Source organism: Osmia bicornis, chromosome 5, assembly GCF_907164935.1.
Source record: "Osmia bicornis bicornis chromosome 5, iOsmBic2.1, whole genome shotgun sequence".
NCBI lineage: Eukaryota > Metazoa > Arthropoda > Insecta > Hymenoptera > Megachilidae > Osmia > Osmia bicornis.
The window spans coordinates 126,141-140,165 of record NC_060220.1 but is presented as its reverse complement, the minus strand read 5'-3'; the positions used below and the strand labels follow the sequence as shown (position 1 = coordinate 140,165).

The following is a 14,025-nucleotide window of genomic DNA, read 5'->3' as shown; positions in this document are numbered from 1 at the left end:
GTGATCCTGAAGTCCTGAAGAACGTCACATTTGATACCATTTCTGGTGAATATATGTATGTATGTATGTATACGTAAATATACGCGCATATTTACTTATGCGCACGCGTAATAAACACACACATACACGCGCGCTCCGTGCATACACGCCCCGTGAAAGAAACGAAAACGAAGAAGTAGTGTATAGTAATCGTAAGAAAACTTTAATTCATTTTTTAATATCTTTTACATTGATTATTAAAGCTTAACAATATATTTTTAGATCAATTATGCTTTTAACAACTGTAATTGAGTTTTAACAAGAGAACCATGTGTGACAACGTGAACAACAATCCATTTGCTGGGTTGTTTTCAACCATTAATGATGCCGTGTCATTTTCATCTCAGAATCAGACGATTATCAACGAAAGTAACAGCGTTAATTATATTCCGCAACTTGAGGATAAAAATGTTGACAACACTAAGGAAATAACAAATTTTCAAGATTCCAAAGATTTCAGAAACGATAGCCAAGTTAATCGTCTTCTCGGTGATATATTTGGAATAACATTACATATAATAAAATCGAATGAAGAACAAAAACGTAAATTAGTTTTTGTTAATGTTGATTCGATCGAACAAGCAGTTTTTGAGCGATTAATGCTGTCCGACCTTGAATCTAAATTAGTACCTGTTGGAAATTCCCAAGATACTGTAAATGATTCTCACACATTAGAAAAACTAGTAATGTATTATTTATTTGAAAGCTATTGTCGATTACAGCGATATCAAAATAAAATAGAATGTTCTGATATTATTCAGAAAATACGTCAGGTTATTTTACAAAATGCAGCTGTTGCATTGCAAGAACCAAAATTGTTCGAGGAACAAGAGGTAAATAAATTATTCATTGTCGCTTTTACCATTGTGAAAGCGCGTTATTTAATTGTGTGTTTTACAGATTCACAATCAGTTTATCGCGTTATGCATGGATGAAACAAGGCCAAAATTAGAACTGATGTCATTTACAAACGGTATCGTGTCCGAACTGCAAGCAGAAAATGAAAAGAATGCTTCAGATGCGATCGTTGCATCTTTTACTCCTATTCTTGATATAATTTTTAAAGAAGCAGCACAGAGCAACCTTGTTTTTTTCCGCCAGTACTGGTTTACCATATTAAATCTCTTTTCTGCGATAGAACCTCTAGCAAAATTAGTTATCGAGCATAGTACACCTAAAAGCAATCAAGGCAGAGCTTATGCAGACACGTTATTGGGTTCCCTTCTTAGTTTGAGTTGTTTACCAAAAGCAATAGGAGAACCATTTTACTTTTTTGATAAACCATTGCAACAGGTAAGTAATATGTATGTATACGAATATAAAAAACAGTTAAATTACCAACTTATACCAATTATTAAGACAAAATCTGATATCTGTGCTTTTCATTATAGTCTTCAACTACCGTCGAGGGTAACATTTGGACTGCTTTGGATGCACTGAACGAATCCTTACAAAAAGTTTTTCATTTATTGTTAAAGTGCTCAATCGAAGTCCGGCATTTAACTTTACAATGGATAGGCGATTGTCTTCATTCGAATGCAAATAGAGGAAAACTTTGGAATGCCCAAAATGATGTGGTTTTTAGTACAATGTTGTGTGTCTCTGATGGTTTTATGTTAAATTTAGGAAACGTGTTATTACGACTTTGTCAACCATTCTGTATTAAACAAAACGAATTCAAAGTGCCTAAAATTGATCCAACATACTGTGCAGCAGAGGTCAGTTAATTTGTAATAAAAAAACGTGGGTGAATAAGCGTTATACGTTAAATTTTTTGGAAAGCTAAGTATTTTATAGAAATTAACTTTCTAGGTGAACAATGAAAACGAATGTGCAGATCAGATTATACATTTGAAAGGAATGTCTTCAGAAACTTGTTTGATACCAACATCGGAAAGTGGTGCTAAACCAGTCGCAAAAACTTTCGGTTTCATTACCGAATGTTTTTTTTTAACTCATAGAGCTCTCGATCTTGGTTATAGAGTAGTATTGGACAAATTTTTAAGGTTTGTGATTCCAGCAGAAATATATTCATTTTGTAAATGAATAAAAATTTATGTTGAAATAGTGATTGACTTTTGAAAATTTTAGAACAAATCAAAGTTTAGTTAGAATACAAAGAGTATATCAGGATGCTCAGAGTGGCGGCAGGTCAGAGGTATTAGAAACGATAACAGAGCGCATGGAAGAGGAAATGACCAAGTATGCTTTTCTTACTTTTATTAACTAGAAAGAAATTGTTGATCGCGGTAGATGTTTTGTCGAATAACTCATCTTATAAATTTTAGGTATTTATCTCTAAGAGCAAGTCTTTTGGTGCCCGAGATGCTAAAACTTTTGGCCAAGTTCCATGCGACAACAGCATTCTGGTTGGTGCAAGTGTACTTGGACGATGTAAGAATCGGAGAAACTGAACCGAGCGATTACATTCCAAAGGAATGTAAAGTAGTAACATTTCCTTTACCAGAAACTGTCCCAGACACGTTAAGGTAATTTTTTAAAAGGCTCTCCATTTTTCCTTGTATTAATAATTTGAACTGGTATTTATATTTCCTATAGATGCATTCCTGAATTTGTGGTTGAAAATACTATTAGGTTTTTATATATTTTGTGCCGTCTAAATCCAAATGTTTTCGAAGAACAAGGTCCTTCTTTTTTAACACCAATATTGACAGAGGTGAGCTACTATACATATACATATACATATACAACTGGAAAAACAACTGTGGATATGGTTTAGTAAAATAATTGAGCCTAATTATGTTAGATTATAGTATTAATGGAGTCTCAACAACGTTTATACAACCCTCATTTACGCGCTCGTTTGGCCGAAGGTTTAGAAGCGCTTCTACCTACGACTGATGAAACGATGAAACCCATAACACCGAGTTTGGGAAAATTTCATAGAGAACAATTATTTATTACGCATCCATATAGGCAACATGTACGTAGTAAATAATCGGTCTTCTGGATTCGTAAAATGTTCTGTGATTTACAATATGTACACATATGTATGTATGACGGTTTACTTTATAATTTAGATCGTTTCGAATTTACTTAAAGTGTTTGTAAGCATCGAAATGACCGGACAAAGTGTGCAATTCGAACAAAAATTCAATTATCGACGACCAATGTATGTTGTTATGGAATATTTGTGGAAACTACCAGAACATCGAAATAACTTTATGTAAGTAGTAGTAATAAAAGAATAGAGTAAAAACGACATATTAATGGTTACCCATTAATTAGGATTAATTGCTTTAGTTATTTATATTGTACTTTGAATTTTTTTTTTTTACAGTAGCTTAGCTGAAGAAGCGGAAGCCAATATGGAAGCAGCTCAACCTCCATTATTTTTGCGTTTTATAAACCTTTTGATGAACGATGCAGTGTTCTTGTTAGACGAGGCACTTTCAAGTATGGCTCAATTGAGGCAGTTAATTCAAGCAAGGTATTTGTTTTTTGTTTGAAGTTTGAATTTTTATTCAACTTAATCGGCTACGAGAAATTTCTCTTTCGTTAAACTGGACGCGCTGTATAATATGAGATTAATTCGAAGGGAAAGTGGAGAGTGGAATAAGTTACCACAACACGAACGTGACCAACAGGCTCATTATCTTTTACATCTTGGAATGACTGCTCGATTTAACAACATATTAGGTAGAAAAACTATATATACGTTAAAAATGTTAACTACAGAGATAAAATCGATCTTTTGTCATCCGACTATGGTAGATCGTATTGCTTCGATGCTTAATTATTTACTACTTCAATTGGTTGGACCAAATAAAAAAAATCTAAAGGTAGAAATTATTACGGTGAACTGTTAACGTTATAACAATTTCAAACGAATATAAACGTAGATAAACGTTGTACTATATGTATATTATGTGAATTAACTTTAGGTGAATGGTCAGAAAGAATATGCATTTAATCCTGCAAATTTGGTACTAAATATATGTGAAATTTATATAAATTTGAGTCAAAATAAATCTTTTACACTGGCTGTTTCACAAGATGGTCGGTCATACAGCCCTGAACTATTTAAATTAGCCGACAAAGTTCTGGGTAAGCATTTAACATATACATATATGCATTTATTATTATTGTTGTTGTTATTATTATTATTATTATTATTATTATTATTATTATTATTATTATTTGTGTAATAAATAACGATTAATAACGTTTTAGTTCATATCGGTGGCGTGGGAATGTTGGGAGATTTGGATCAGTTTGCAAATAATGTAGAGGCAGCTGCAAATGATAAAAAAGAAGAAGATGAAATTTTAATCGATGCCCCTGACGAATTTCTTGACCCAATTATGTCGACTTTAATGATCGATCCTGTCATTCTTCCATCGTCAGGAATAACTATCGATCGTCAAACTATAGCGAGGTCGGTATATCTTGTTATCGTAATTGCAAAAAGATAAATAACGTATATCCGATTAATGTTTCCATCGATATTTTTCAGGCATCTACTTAGCGATCAAACAGATCCGTTCAATCGTTCTCCCTTAACTATGGATATGGTGAAATCTAACATTGAACTTCAACGTAGAGTTCAAGAATGGATACAGGAAAAGAAACAAGAAAAGGCAAGAAGTCGTCATTGATCGTCGAAGAGTTGACGAATTCGGTTGGTGAATTGTAACTTGGAAAATGCATATCTTCAGGTTTAGTATGGAATGTACCAATAAGATTAAGTTGTCTACTTTCAGATGATACGAAGAACAAAGTACTACATATAATCTATGGCAGACTCGATGTTTTATGTTGATTTGTTGAAATTTTGTTGTTTCCTAATATGTATACAGAGGTACATACATATTTTTGTACAAAAATTCTCATAGGGTATGTAGAGATACCGATTTTGTGCTATAATTACATATTACCATTCTACACAGTTTTTGACATTGCATTTTATGCAAATGTCTTATACATAATAGCCTGTGTAACAATGTAAGCAAAGAGCTAAACATTGCTGTTACTGTATGATAAGTGTATAAAGTACTTGTTATAAAGTTTCTTATATTTAATTTGAGAAAGGTGAATGTTACAAGTGGATACGAAATAAAATTAATTCGAAGACATGGAAGGGCGCGTAGATTGAAATTTGATAGATTATTAAAATGTTTAAGGCGAAATTTTGAATAGGAAAAGCATTAGTAAAGATTTCGACAACTTTGATACGCTGTGTTATTGTTAAGACATTTTTATCGATTATCGTTAATGGAAAATTCCTATTGCAAAATTTTATTTAAGGCGAAAAAAAGAAAAAAAGTCATACTGTTTGCGTTTCCAAAATATTTACAAGTTCATCGAAATTGGTAATAAACCAAGAAGATTTCGACTTGACACTCTCTCTAATTACATTTCCTCCATATCCTGTAAGAAAAGCAGTACCAATAGATAAAGTAAATGAAGTAAATGAGACTAAAACGATATGTACCTATAAATAAATCTACTATCGGAGTAGTTTCTAAATCTGTTGCACCATCTCCAATATGTACAATAGTTTGAAATCCCTTTCTCTCTTTGAGATATCGAATTACTTTTGCTTTTCCACCATTTTCCACTGTGGGTTGATCTTGGTCAAATCCTGCATACTCTCCTATAAATAAGTTAAGTTAAATTTTCGATATAATTTTCGCATCAAGTTGATCGTGCATTAGGGTAAACAGATAACCTGTAAAATAAAATTTAAGCCTGTTTGCAAAAATATTCTCTAACGGGATATTAAGCGACGAGGCAACTGGTGCGATTAAACAATGAAATCCACCAGATACCAAAAACACTTGCTTTTTATGAATTTGTAGTGCCGTTATCAGAGTTCTGAAATTTGTGTAAAAGAAAAAAAGTTTAAAAAAGGAAACAATAGAAGATACGCTATAGCGACTTGTTATCAATTGAAACTACAGATTTCCTACTTGATCCCAGGCGAAAGTTTCAACGGATGCGAGGCTAAAAACCGGTTGATTTGCATCAAATTTGGTTTTATGATATTTAGCCTTTCCACCAAAGATTGTCGAAACGTTACGTTTCCTTGCATCGCTTGATTTGTTCTAAAATTATTTTGTATCAAAGTGATTATTATTCGTATTCAATAAAAGTTAATTAGAACGTTTTTTTTCTCTTTTTTTTCTTTTTTTAATGAAGAAAGAAAAAAAGAACGAAAATAAAACTTACAACGCAGCAACCTCTTTTTCTTTACCACAAAATTTTGCGAGTTCATCGATACCTTCTTCTTGTATTACGGTGGAATCAACGTCGAAGGTGACAGCATTCGCGCTCCTCCATATCGATTTCATCTCTTCCGAATGTGCCATCTATCTGTTTAGGTATCTAATTTGCACGGAGCAACAGGTGTTATGAAACGCAGTAGCCAATAATTGAAAAATTTTTCTCTTAAAAACGATTAGCTAACCGAATAGGTGTTGCTCAGTTAGCTTGGTTTAATCTCTGATAGGAAAGTTTTGTACGTGTCTGTACATACGTCTACAGGCTACATGTCCAAAGACACTGGACCACTATGGACATGGACATGGACATGTCTTTATTTTCGAGAGATCTTGAATTTTTGCCTCGAGAACTGGTACATTCTGGTATAAAAATGTGCATGTCATTAAAATAATCGTCTGAGTTTCGGGAAATTTTCCCGAGTAGTTTCCGGCAATTTTGTATAGATGGCGCTGGAATTGATTTCTGTCTTGTGCTGACGATATCGAGTTTGAGATGTAGATACGTATCGCGTTTCGATCGAACGATCGATCGATCGATTCGATGAATCGAAAGTTTGAAATATAAATGATGCATAAGAGAGCAGTTAGTCGGATATTCTGTATTGAAATGAAATATTAAAGAAAATATTCCCTTTTCGGTTAGGTAATTGAAAAGCTGCCCGTTTGTTGTTTGCCAAGTGAAGTGCTGCGCTCTAGTTACCGATAACTAGTAACCTTATCAAGATCGATGGACGGTACATCCATACGTACATGCATACATACTTACGTATGGATGATGAGAAAATCAGCAAGGGTGGATCGTCGACGAGGAGAAAGTTATGTATCTCGTAATAGTGTTCGGGTGGCGTTGGTGCGGGATTGACGCGCGCGGCAACGGGACGAAGAATCGAAAAATTCGGAGGGCAGTCGTTCGCAAGCTTTACGATTCATCGCGTCGACATTTTTAGAGAAAAATGACTTTTTAGACGATCCTTGTAAGAAAAAGAGATATATTAGAGAGCGATTAAAGAAAAAAAAGGGGGAAGAGGAAAGAGAGAAAGTAAGAAAGTAAGAAGGAAAGAAGGGTGCAAGAGAAGGCACGCGAAATAAGAAAAGCTCGCGATGCGGCATTATATCGTAGCTCGTGTAATTTCGTTCGTTTTAATCGATTGTTTAAGAGGAAGCGAAGGGAAAAGAATCGAGACGAAAGAGGATTCGTTTTGTCGGCCGTTTCCTAGCATCGTTTGGATGGTAATAAAATCGGTAGATTGGAGAATGGAAGTTTAGTGCACAACAAGTTGGTGTATCCCGTGAATTCTTATCGGGTGGTCGGAAATGAGACATACGGATGCGTGTGTAACGTACGCGCTTGTCTGAGAAAGTGTTGCAGGCGAGATCAGATTTTAGGAGGAAGCGATCGGCCGAATTGTACTAAATTAGAAAACGGACAACTCGCGAGGGATCTTGCTTTGGAAGAGCGTCAACTAGCGAACGAGATTCAAGGAATATCCGGTTTAAGCGATTTCTTCGTTCTCATCGAGGACATGTTGTGCCCGGAGAACAAGTATAGATTGGAACCGGAACGGTACGAAGAAGATGCGTTCGTTTTACTAGAAAACGGCACCCTTCAAACCTCTACGAGCAAGTTCGCAGCATGGACTTACTGCCTCGACTGGAAAGATTCCTTCGAAAAGATCGTCGTTTTAGTTTGTCTGTCGACCGACGACGCTTCTTCTTACGAGGAGGAGGAGAAACAACAAGAATCTTACAAAGTCGGTATCATTGTTTCCATTCCGTTCTTCTTCGTCACTTTTCTCGTGTACGCGATCATTCCAGAGCTAAGGAACCTCTATGGAAAGACTTTGATGTGTTACGTCGCTTGTCTCGTCGTCGCGTACACCTTTCTCGTCTTGGTCAAATTCTTTTACTACTTTACCATTGCTCTCTGTTCCGCGATAGGTAAGCATACCTTCCTCCCATTTATCTTACTTTCTTACTTTCTTACTTTCTTGCTTTCCTTTCGGATTTATCATTTTTTCTTTTCTTATACCTACAGGCTGAAGGCACAAATAAATAATAATATTCTTCGCGATTTTCTATGCGCTTACATAGTGTATCTGTATAATGTATCGATATTACGCAAGCACGCGTTGTAGGCGTATGCATGTATGCATGTAAGTATTTGTCTAGTATAGATTAGCTCATTTCATTTCGAATATATATTGGCATTCCAAAGCCAACGGAATATATTACCGTTCCAAAACAAGATGAAACTTTCTTTTCCGTTAGGCTAGTGAAAATGTTAGTCTCGAAATACCTAACGGGCTAACACCTAACGCGATCGTACATCTGTCAGTGACTACTATCGTTTCACCGCTTACTACGATGCGTACGATGCGTACGATGCGTACGATGCGTACGATGCGTACGATGTGTACGATAGAATAAAGTAGAGATACCGGTTTCCGCAACCAACGCTAATTGTAGTTTACTCTACTGACGATCCACTGCACAAGAACGTTTTTTCCGTTTCTCTTTTCCCGGATAAGAGAAAGAGAATATTGCCGATCGATAAGAAATACTACTCGATCCGTGATAAGAAGATTACAGCATTGCATTGATACCAATGGCAATTTCGCCTTTTTTGTAGTAAATGACCTTTCTTGACCTTCGAAGACCTTGATTCTGATGTAGACATCAGAAAATAAGTACCAAAACATAGCGTTCTATCTAAAAAAACAAAGATGACCTTCGTATCTCTGAAGCAACTCCAGCTAGTAAGAAAAGATTACATATTTCGGAGTTATTCTAGGTGGCAATAGTTAATGCCTCATCCTGTATACATATATCATATAGGTATGTATGTAGATATAAAGGAAAAAGTGTAAAAAGTGTAAAAAGTGTAAAAAGTGCAGTTAATCGGCAGTAGCTAATCGGTGTTCGACAAGGATCGACGTTTCCTGGAGCCGCGATAATGCCTGCGGTCGCAACCAACTCAAACTCGAACTCGAACTCGAACTCGAACGTCTGGCGACAAAAAAATCAGTCGGTGAAGAAATACGGATTCGTCAAGATGTTTTCGTCGACGGTTTTCGTCGCGATGTCAATACTTGCGATCAACGCGATCGAATCGTTATCGCGGACGGATGATTCGATAGAGGAATCAAAAAGGGTGGTTCCTCGAGTGGCTTTGTGTTGTCCATACGCGAGTCGCTTGTCGGCTGGTCGATGCTTCGAAACAAACTCCACCTTTTTCCGTTTTCCATCTCTATACCGTTCCAACGATTTATCTCTTCTCCTCGAAACGCCCGATCGGGATTGCTTCGATTTTTTCATTCGATATCCTTGCAATGCCAGTCAAAGCTACAATCTAGATCCGGAAAAATATCCAGAGGACGCGTTTATGCTTCTCGATAACGGTTCGATCTACAAACAGCCGGAGAACGTTATTCTCGAAGAGACGGAATACTGTTTCGGCATCACCGACACCGACACCTACTATGTTGTCCTTTGCTTCGACGATGACACGTCACAGGTTAAGGATGATACGTCAACAGAAATCAGGATCGTCTTTCCCGTGGGATTGATCGTATCGGTACCGTTCCTGTTCATCACCTTTCTCGTCTACACGGTTCTACCAGAATTGAAGAACATGCATGGACGCACACTCCGAGGATACATCGGTTCTCTCTTGGTCGCTTACGCGATACTTTTCGTCGTACAGATCTCCTCGCAGGACCAGATTTCGGATCCTCTTTGCATCGCGTTCGGTACTCGTTAACTACCAACTACATAATTATATCTTTCTCGCGACGCGACGCGACGCGACGGGACGCGACGCGATGGCGTCAGCTAGGCACGCTTATCGTACGCTTCTACTACTTGCTTTCTTACCTTGCTACCTGCTATCGATATTCAACTAACTTACCACCTTTAGTACGCTACATATAACTGGTACGTATTTTTTTTTTTCAGCCTTCGTCATCCATTTCTCCTTCTTGGCCAGCTTTTTCTGGTTGAACGTAATGTGTTTCGATATTTGGTGGACGTTTGGGTAAGTGCTATTCATAATTCATTTTGTTGTACCTACATACATCCTACATAAATGAACGTATAGCACTCGGAACACGTTTCACGACGCGACGCGCGACGCACGACGCACTACGCCATAAACGCGTCGTTATTCTTCGATCGAAGAAGAGAAATTCGATAGCTGATGACAAACATGGAGGAAAATTGATAGGGACGTAACCGCAAATTAACATCCAGCTCGTACGCTATGCGTGTACGTTTGGCAAACATTCTTAAATTAATTTCGATCCGACCACGGAAACAGACGATTCTTCTCAAGTGCTTTTATCGCGTAAACTTTCAGCTTCGTTGATTCATTCTCAGCTAAGCTCGTCGTCCCTCCCTATCTCAATTGTCAATAGTGCTTCGATCAATTTAATCTCGATTCTGTACACACAAACCGCTGCTTCTCTAATAACCTTCTAACGAGTTTTCATTTTCTTGTAATTTAACGATAAGGCGCTAGATTCGAAATTCGAAATTCGAAATTCGATTATATTTTTTCAAACAAACTTTCGATAAGTCTAATTTCTTTGAATCGCCTTTTACGAAATATCTGCAGGATTAGCATGGCTGCCAAGTGAAATCGTTATAAACTTGGGATCGGATACTTGTGTATCCTGTATAGAGCGCCAGGTGTACAGCAAACAAATCGTGACGTATCGTCCAAACAAATCTCGAAAGCTGAGAATCGTTCGACGCCAACGCTCTACTCTTACCATACCAATGTTAAAATTGCTACGAATGAAATTTCAACCCGATAAAAGTAGATTTTTATTCGTTCGAAAACACAACGAGATTAATTAGCTAATTACGAACGCGTTCGCATCGCATGACGCATCAAAATGCTTCCTCATTAATTGCTAGCTACCTACCTACTACGTTTAATGGGGTTTACATTGTATCCCGCGCTTCTCTTCTCTTTATTATGTACACTCAGTCCCATCGAAGTTGTCGCAGTGAAGTTGGCCACGCATTCACTCACCGACGCGGCGTGAATGCGTAGTGAATTTGTAGCCAACTTCACTGCGACAACTTCGATGGGACTCAGTGTACATCACATTCTACGTAATATACGTAATATACGTAATATACGTAATATACGTAATATACGTAATAACATCGTCAGGGTCGCGATAATCTTTCACCAAATAATCCTCAAAGGGTTGCGTTTCACCGTTTCATTGTCTTTTCAAATTGCTACTATGTACCTATTCTCATTGTCAGAAAGAGAAATTTGCTTTTTCAAAGAAATTTTACGCTGTACTCGGTACCTCGGTATTTTTAAACGTTCCGCGAATAGAGAGAGGGTAACATTTTCAGAGATCGGCTGAGAATGTCGTAGGAAAAATTATGACGCATTCGTAGTATGAGCATGATACGATATCGTTTACGTAGATGTAAAATCGTTAATACGGCGCGACGCAGCGCGGTATGGCCACATACATATCTTGTCGCAACCGTATCTTTCTTTCGCCAAGCCTATATTTTATCATGTAAATACCTAGGGTGTGATATTCCACATACCCCGTATATTCCCTAATGACGACGCGACATTCCCACTAGTAGTAAAAGATAAGAAGAAAAGTGAAGAGGTCAATAATTGTCTTTTAAAGAAATTTTCTGACAAAATTGCTGGTCAAGCAAATCGAAATGCTCGGGTCAACTTTACACGCGTTAAAGCCTTTGTAAGACCTTTCTTGATACATACTTACTTACACAGGAAATGACGAATGAGTCATTGAAAAACCACAAACGTCGCACCGCGCCGCGCCGCGCTGCGCCATTGCCAAACCCTTTTCCTATGTATGTAGTATTAATTACCGAAAGAATTAGTCGAAAATGAGTCAACTAAAAAAACGTTACGTCAACGCCAATAAAGAAATTGATTTTCAGAGGTTTTCGATCACTGCAGGGCAGCGTGAAGCAAAGGGAACGAAAGAAATTTTTAATATACTCCGTCTATGCTTGGGGCTGTGCGTTTCTTCTTACCGGGGTCTGCATCCTTATGGATTTTCTTCCCAATATTCCGGAGCACTTTGTCAAGCCGGAATTCGGCACGCAAAGTTGCTGGTTCAACAGTAGGTTTTTTATATCGGTGGTACCTAACACACCGCGATCGATCGAGCGAGTTTAATCGTAATTTACTTTTTAGCGGATAAGGCAAAGGCGATCTACTTTTACGGACCCATGGGTGTTACTGTCTTTTGCAATATATGCCTTTTCGTTTCTACGGCACTAAAGATCGTGCAACACAAAAAGGATACGGCTCATCATTTGAAAGGTATAGACAGCAGACGTCACGACGACAATAAGCAATGGTTAGTTCAACTTAGTTCTTTCTCTTTTCCTTCGCTTCGATTTCGATTTCGATTTCGATTTCGATTTCGATTTTTCCTTCTTCATTTTTCACCCAGATACATATTTCCTTAAATTCGCTTCTCAAATTTCCACGTTCATTCTTATTCTTATTGTGCCTTTGTGAGGGCAACGTTATTTTTGGATCTTCTCATAGACCGACTAGAACGAGCATTTTTCCCATGCCTTGATTTGTTTTCATAATGACGGCTACCACTCGAGTAACAAATACATCCGTTCAAACACTCTTCCGCCTATGATGGTCGCACGTTTCGTCGTCCGTCAGATCCTTCTTTTACACTCTATACATTTTACGCTTTGTTTATCATCATCGTATAACGATGCTCGTCATTTACATATCACCAGCATTATTCCCGTATTCTCCTAAATTATCAGCTAATAATCGATCAATTTTCTTTCTTCAGGTTCAACCTCTACCTGAAGCTATTCATCGTGATGGGTATTAACTGGTCGATGGAGATAGTATCGTGGCTATGCAACAATTCACCGGCGTATATTTGGTACCTTACCGATCTTACAAACACCTTGCAGGGTGTTATCATCTTTTTGATTTTCGTTTGGAAAGACAAAATCAGACGGCTACTTTTAAAACGATTCGGATGCCATGGAAACAACGTACTCTCAAGAAACTCGACTCGCAGCGCGTATCACAGCTCTGCTTCTCGTACAACCTGTACGACATCGGCCGTACCGCTCCACGAGAAGATTAACACGTATTCGAGCGACCCCGCCTCTCGCAACAGGACTACATTTCTCGATAACAACGATTGCGTTTAACACGTAATCCCCTCGATAAATGACGTTACTACAATCTTTACTACAATCTAAATTCATTACCTTACGTGTGTTCTTTCAATATCTCTTTCGTCAATTTCGAGACCCCGAAACAATGCTCGGCTCAACTCTTGGTACGCGCATACCGGGCACCGGTAGTTGTAATCGACAACTAAACTGAATCTGTATCTGTATCTGTATCTGTATCTATCTAGTCACCGATGAGTTACCATTGCATTTAACATAAATTTAACAACGATTTTTTACCAATTTCAGAAGTTTATTTTCAAGAAAACGTAATGCTAAATATGTATATTGAAAATAATGTAACGCTAAATAATCTAACGTGTTTTTTCGTATCAATGGATGAGTAATGTATCTTGAATGAAAATGAAATACTAAAAACTGCTTCGTGTTCAGCGTTAAATGGTTATCAAGTTGTGCTTAATGTAAAAAGGAAGTGGCAAAAATGCTGGCCATCGTCTACCTTAAAATTTACATTAAATTCGTTATTTTTACGATGTCAAGTATTTGAAAA

General features: G+C 37.3%; 3 protein-coding genes across 5 annotated transcripts; 2 read left to right on the top strand and 1 right to left on the bottom strand.

The window, feature by feature from the left end:
* Window positions 1–86: 86 nt before the first annotated feature.
* On the top strand, window positions 87–5,400 carry LOC114882709 (ubiquitin conjugation factor E4 A). 2 transcript variants are annotated; one of them, XM_029199660.2, is made up of 17 exons: window positions 87–191; window positions 262–872; window positions 940–1,332; window positions 1,431–1,757; window positions 1,852–2,045; window positions 2,131–2,241; window positions 2,328–2,528; window positions 2,599–2,716; window positions 2,807–2,983; window positions 3,081–3,226; window positions 3,341–3,490; window positions 3,599–3,699; window positions 3,775–3,842; window positions 3,945–4,107; window positions 4,234–4,438; window positions 4,517–4,681; window positions 4,764–5,400. In XM_029199660.2, exons 2-16 carry the CDS (start codon window positions 309–311, stop codon window positions 4,656–4,658), a joined length of 3,060 nt encoding a protein of 1,019 aa, XP_029055493.1. In that variant the 5' UTR covers window positions 87–191; window positions 262–308; the 3' UTR covers window positions 4,659–4,681; window positions 4,764–5,400. The 2 variants fall into 2 exon arrangements, with proteins under 2 accessions (XP_029055493.1, XP_046141756.1); XM_046285800.1 differs by having other exon boundaries at window positions 3,599–3,842.
* On the bottom strand, window positions 937–6,677 carry LOC114882715 (phosphoserine phosphatase). 2 transcript variants are annotated; one of them, XM_029199673.2, is made up of 7 exons: window positions 6,470–6,677; window positions 6,232–6,387; window positions 5,973–6,107; window positions 5,732–5,877; window positions 5,495–5,656; window positions 5,333–5,430; window positions 937–1,026 (listed from the first exon to the last, which is right to left on the bottom strand). In XM_029199673.2, exons 2-7 carry the CDS (start codon window positions 6,369–6,371, stop codon window positions 1,000–1,002), a joined length of 708 nt encoding a protein of 235 aa, XP_029055506.1. In that variant the 5' UTR covers window positions 6,372–6,387; window positions 6,470–6,677; the 3' UTR covers window positions 937–999. The 2 variants fall into 2 exon arrangements, with proteins under 2 accessions (XP_029055506.1, XP_029055505.1); XM_029199672.2 differs by having other exon boundaries at window positions 6,232–6,677.
* On the top strand, window positions 6,575–14,025 carry LOC114882712 (G-protein coupled receptor Mth2-like). Its single transcript, XM_029199666.2, has 6 exons — window positions 6,575–6,637; window positions 7,502–8,222; window positions 10,239–10,317; window positions 12,231–12,415; window positions 12,490–12,655; window positions 13,118–14,025. The coding sequence occupies exons 1-6, from the start codon at window positions 6,575–6,577 to the stop codon at window positions 13,488–13,490; spliced, it is 1,587 nt and encodes a 528-aa protein (XP_029055499.2). The 3' UTR covers window positions 13,491–14,025.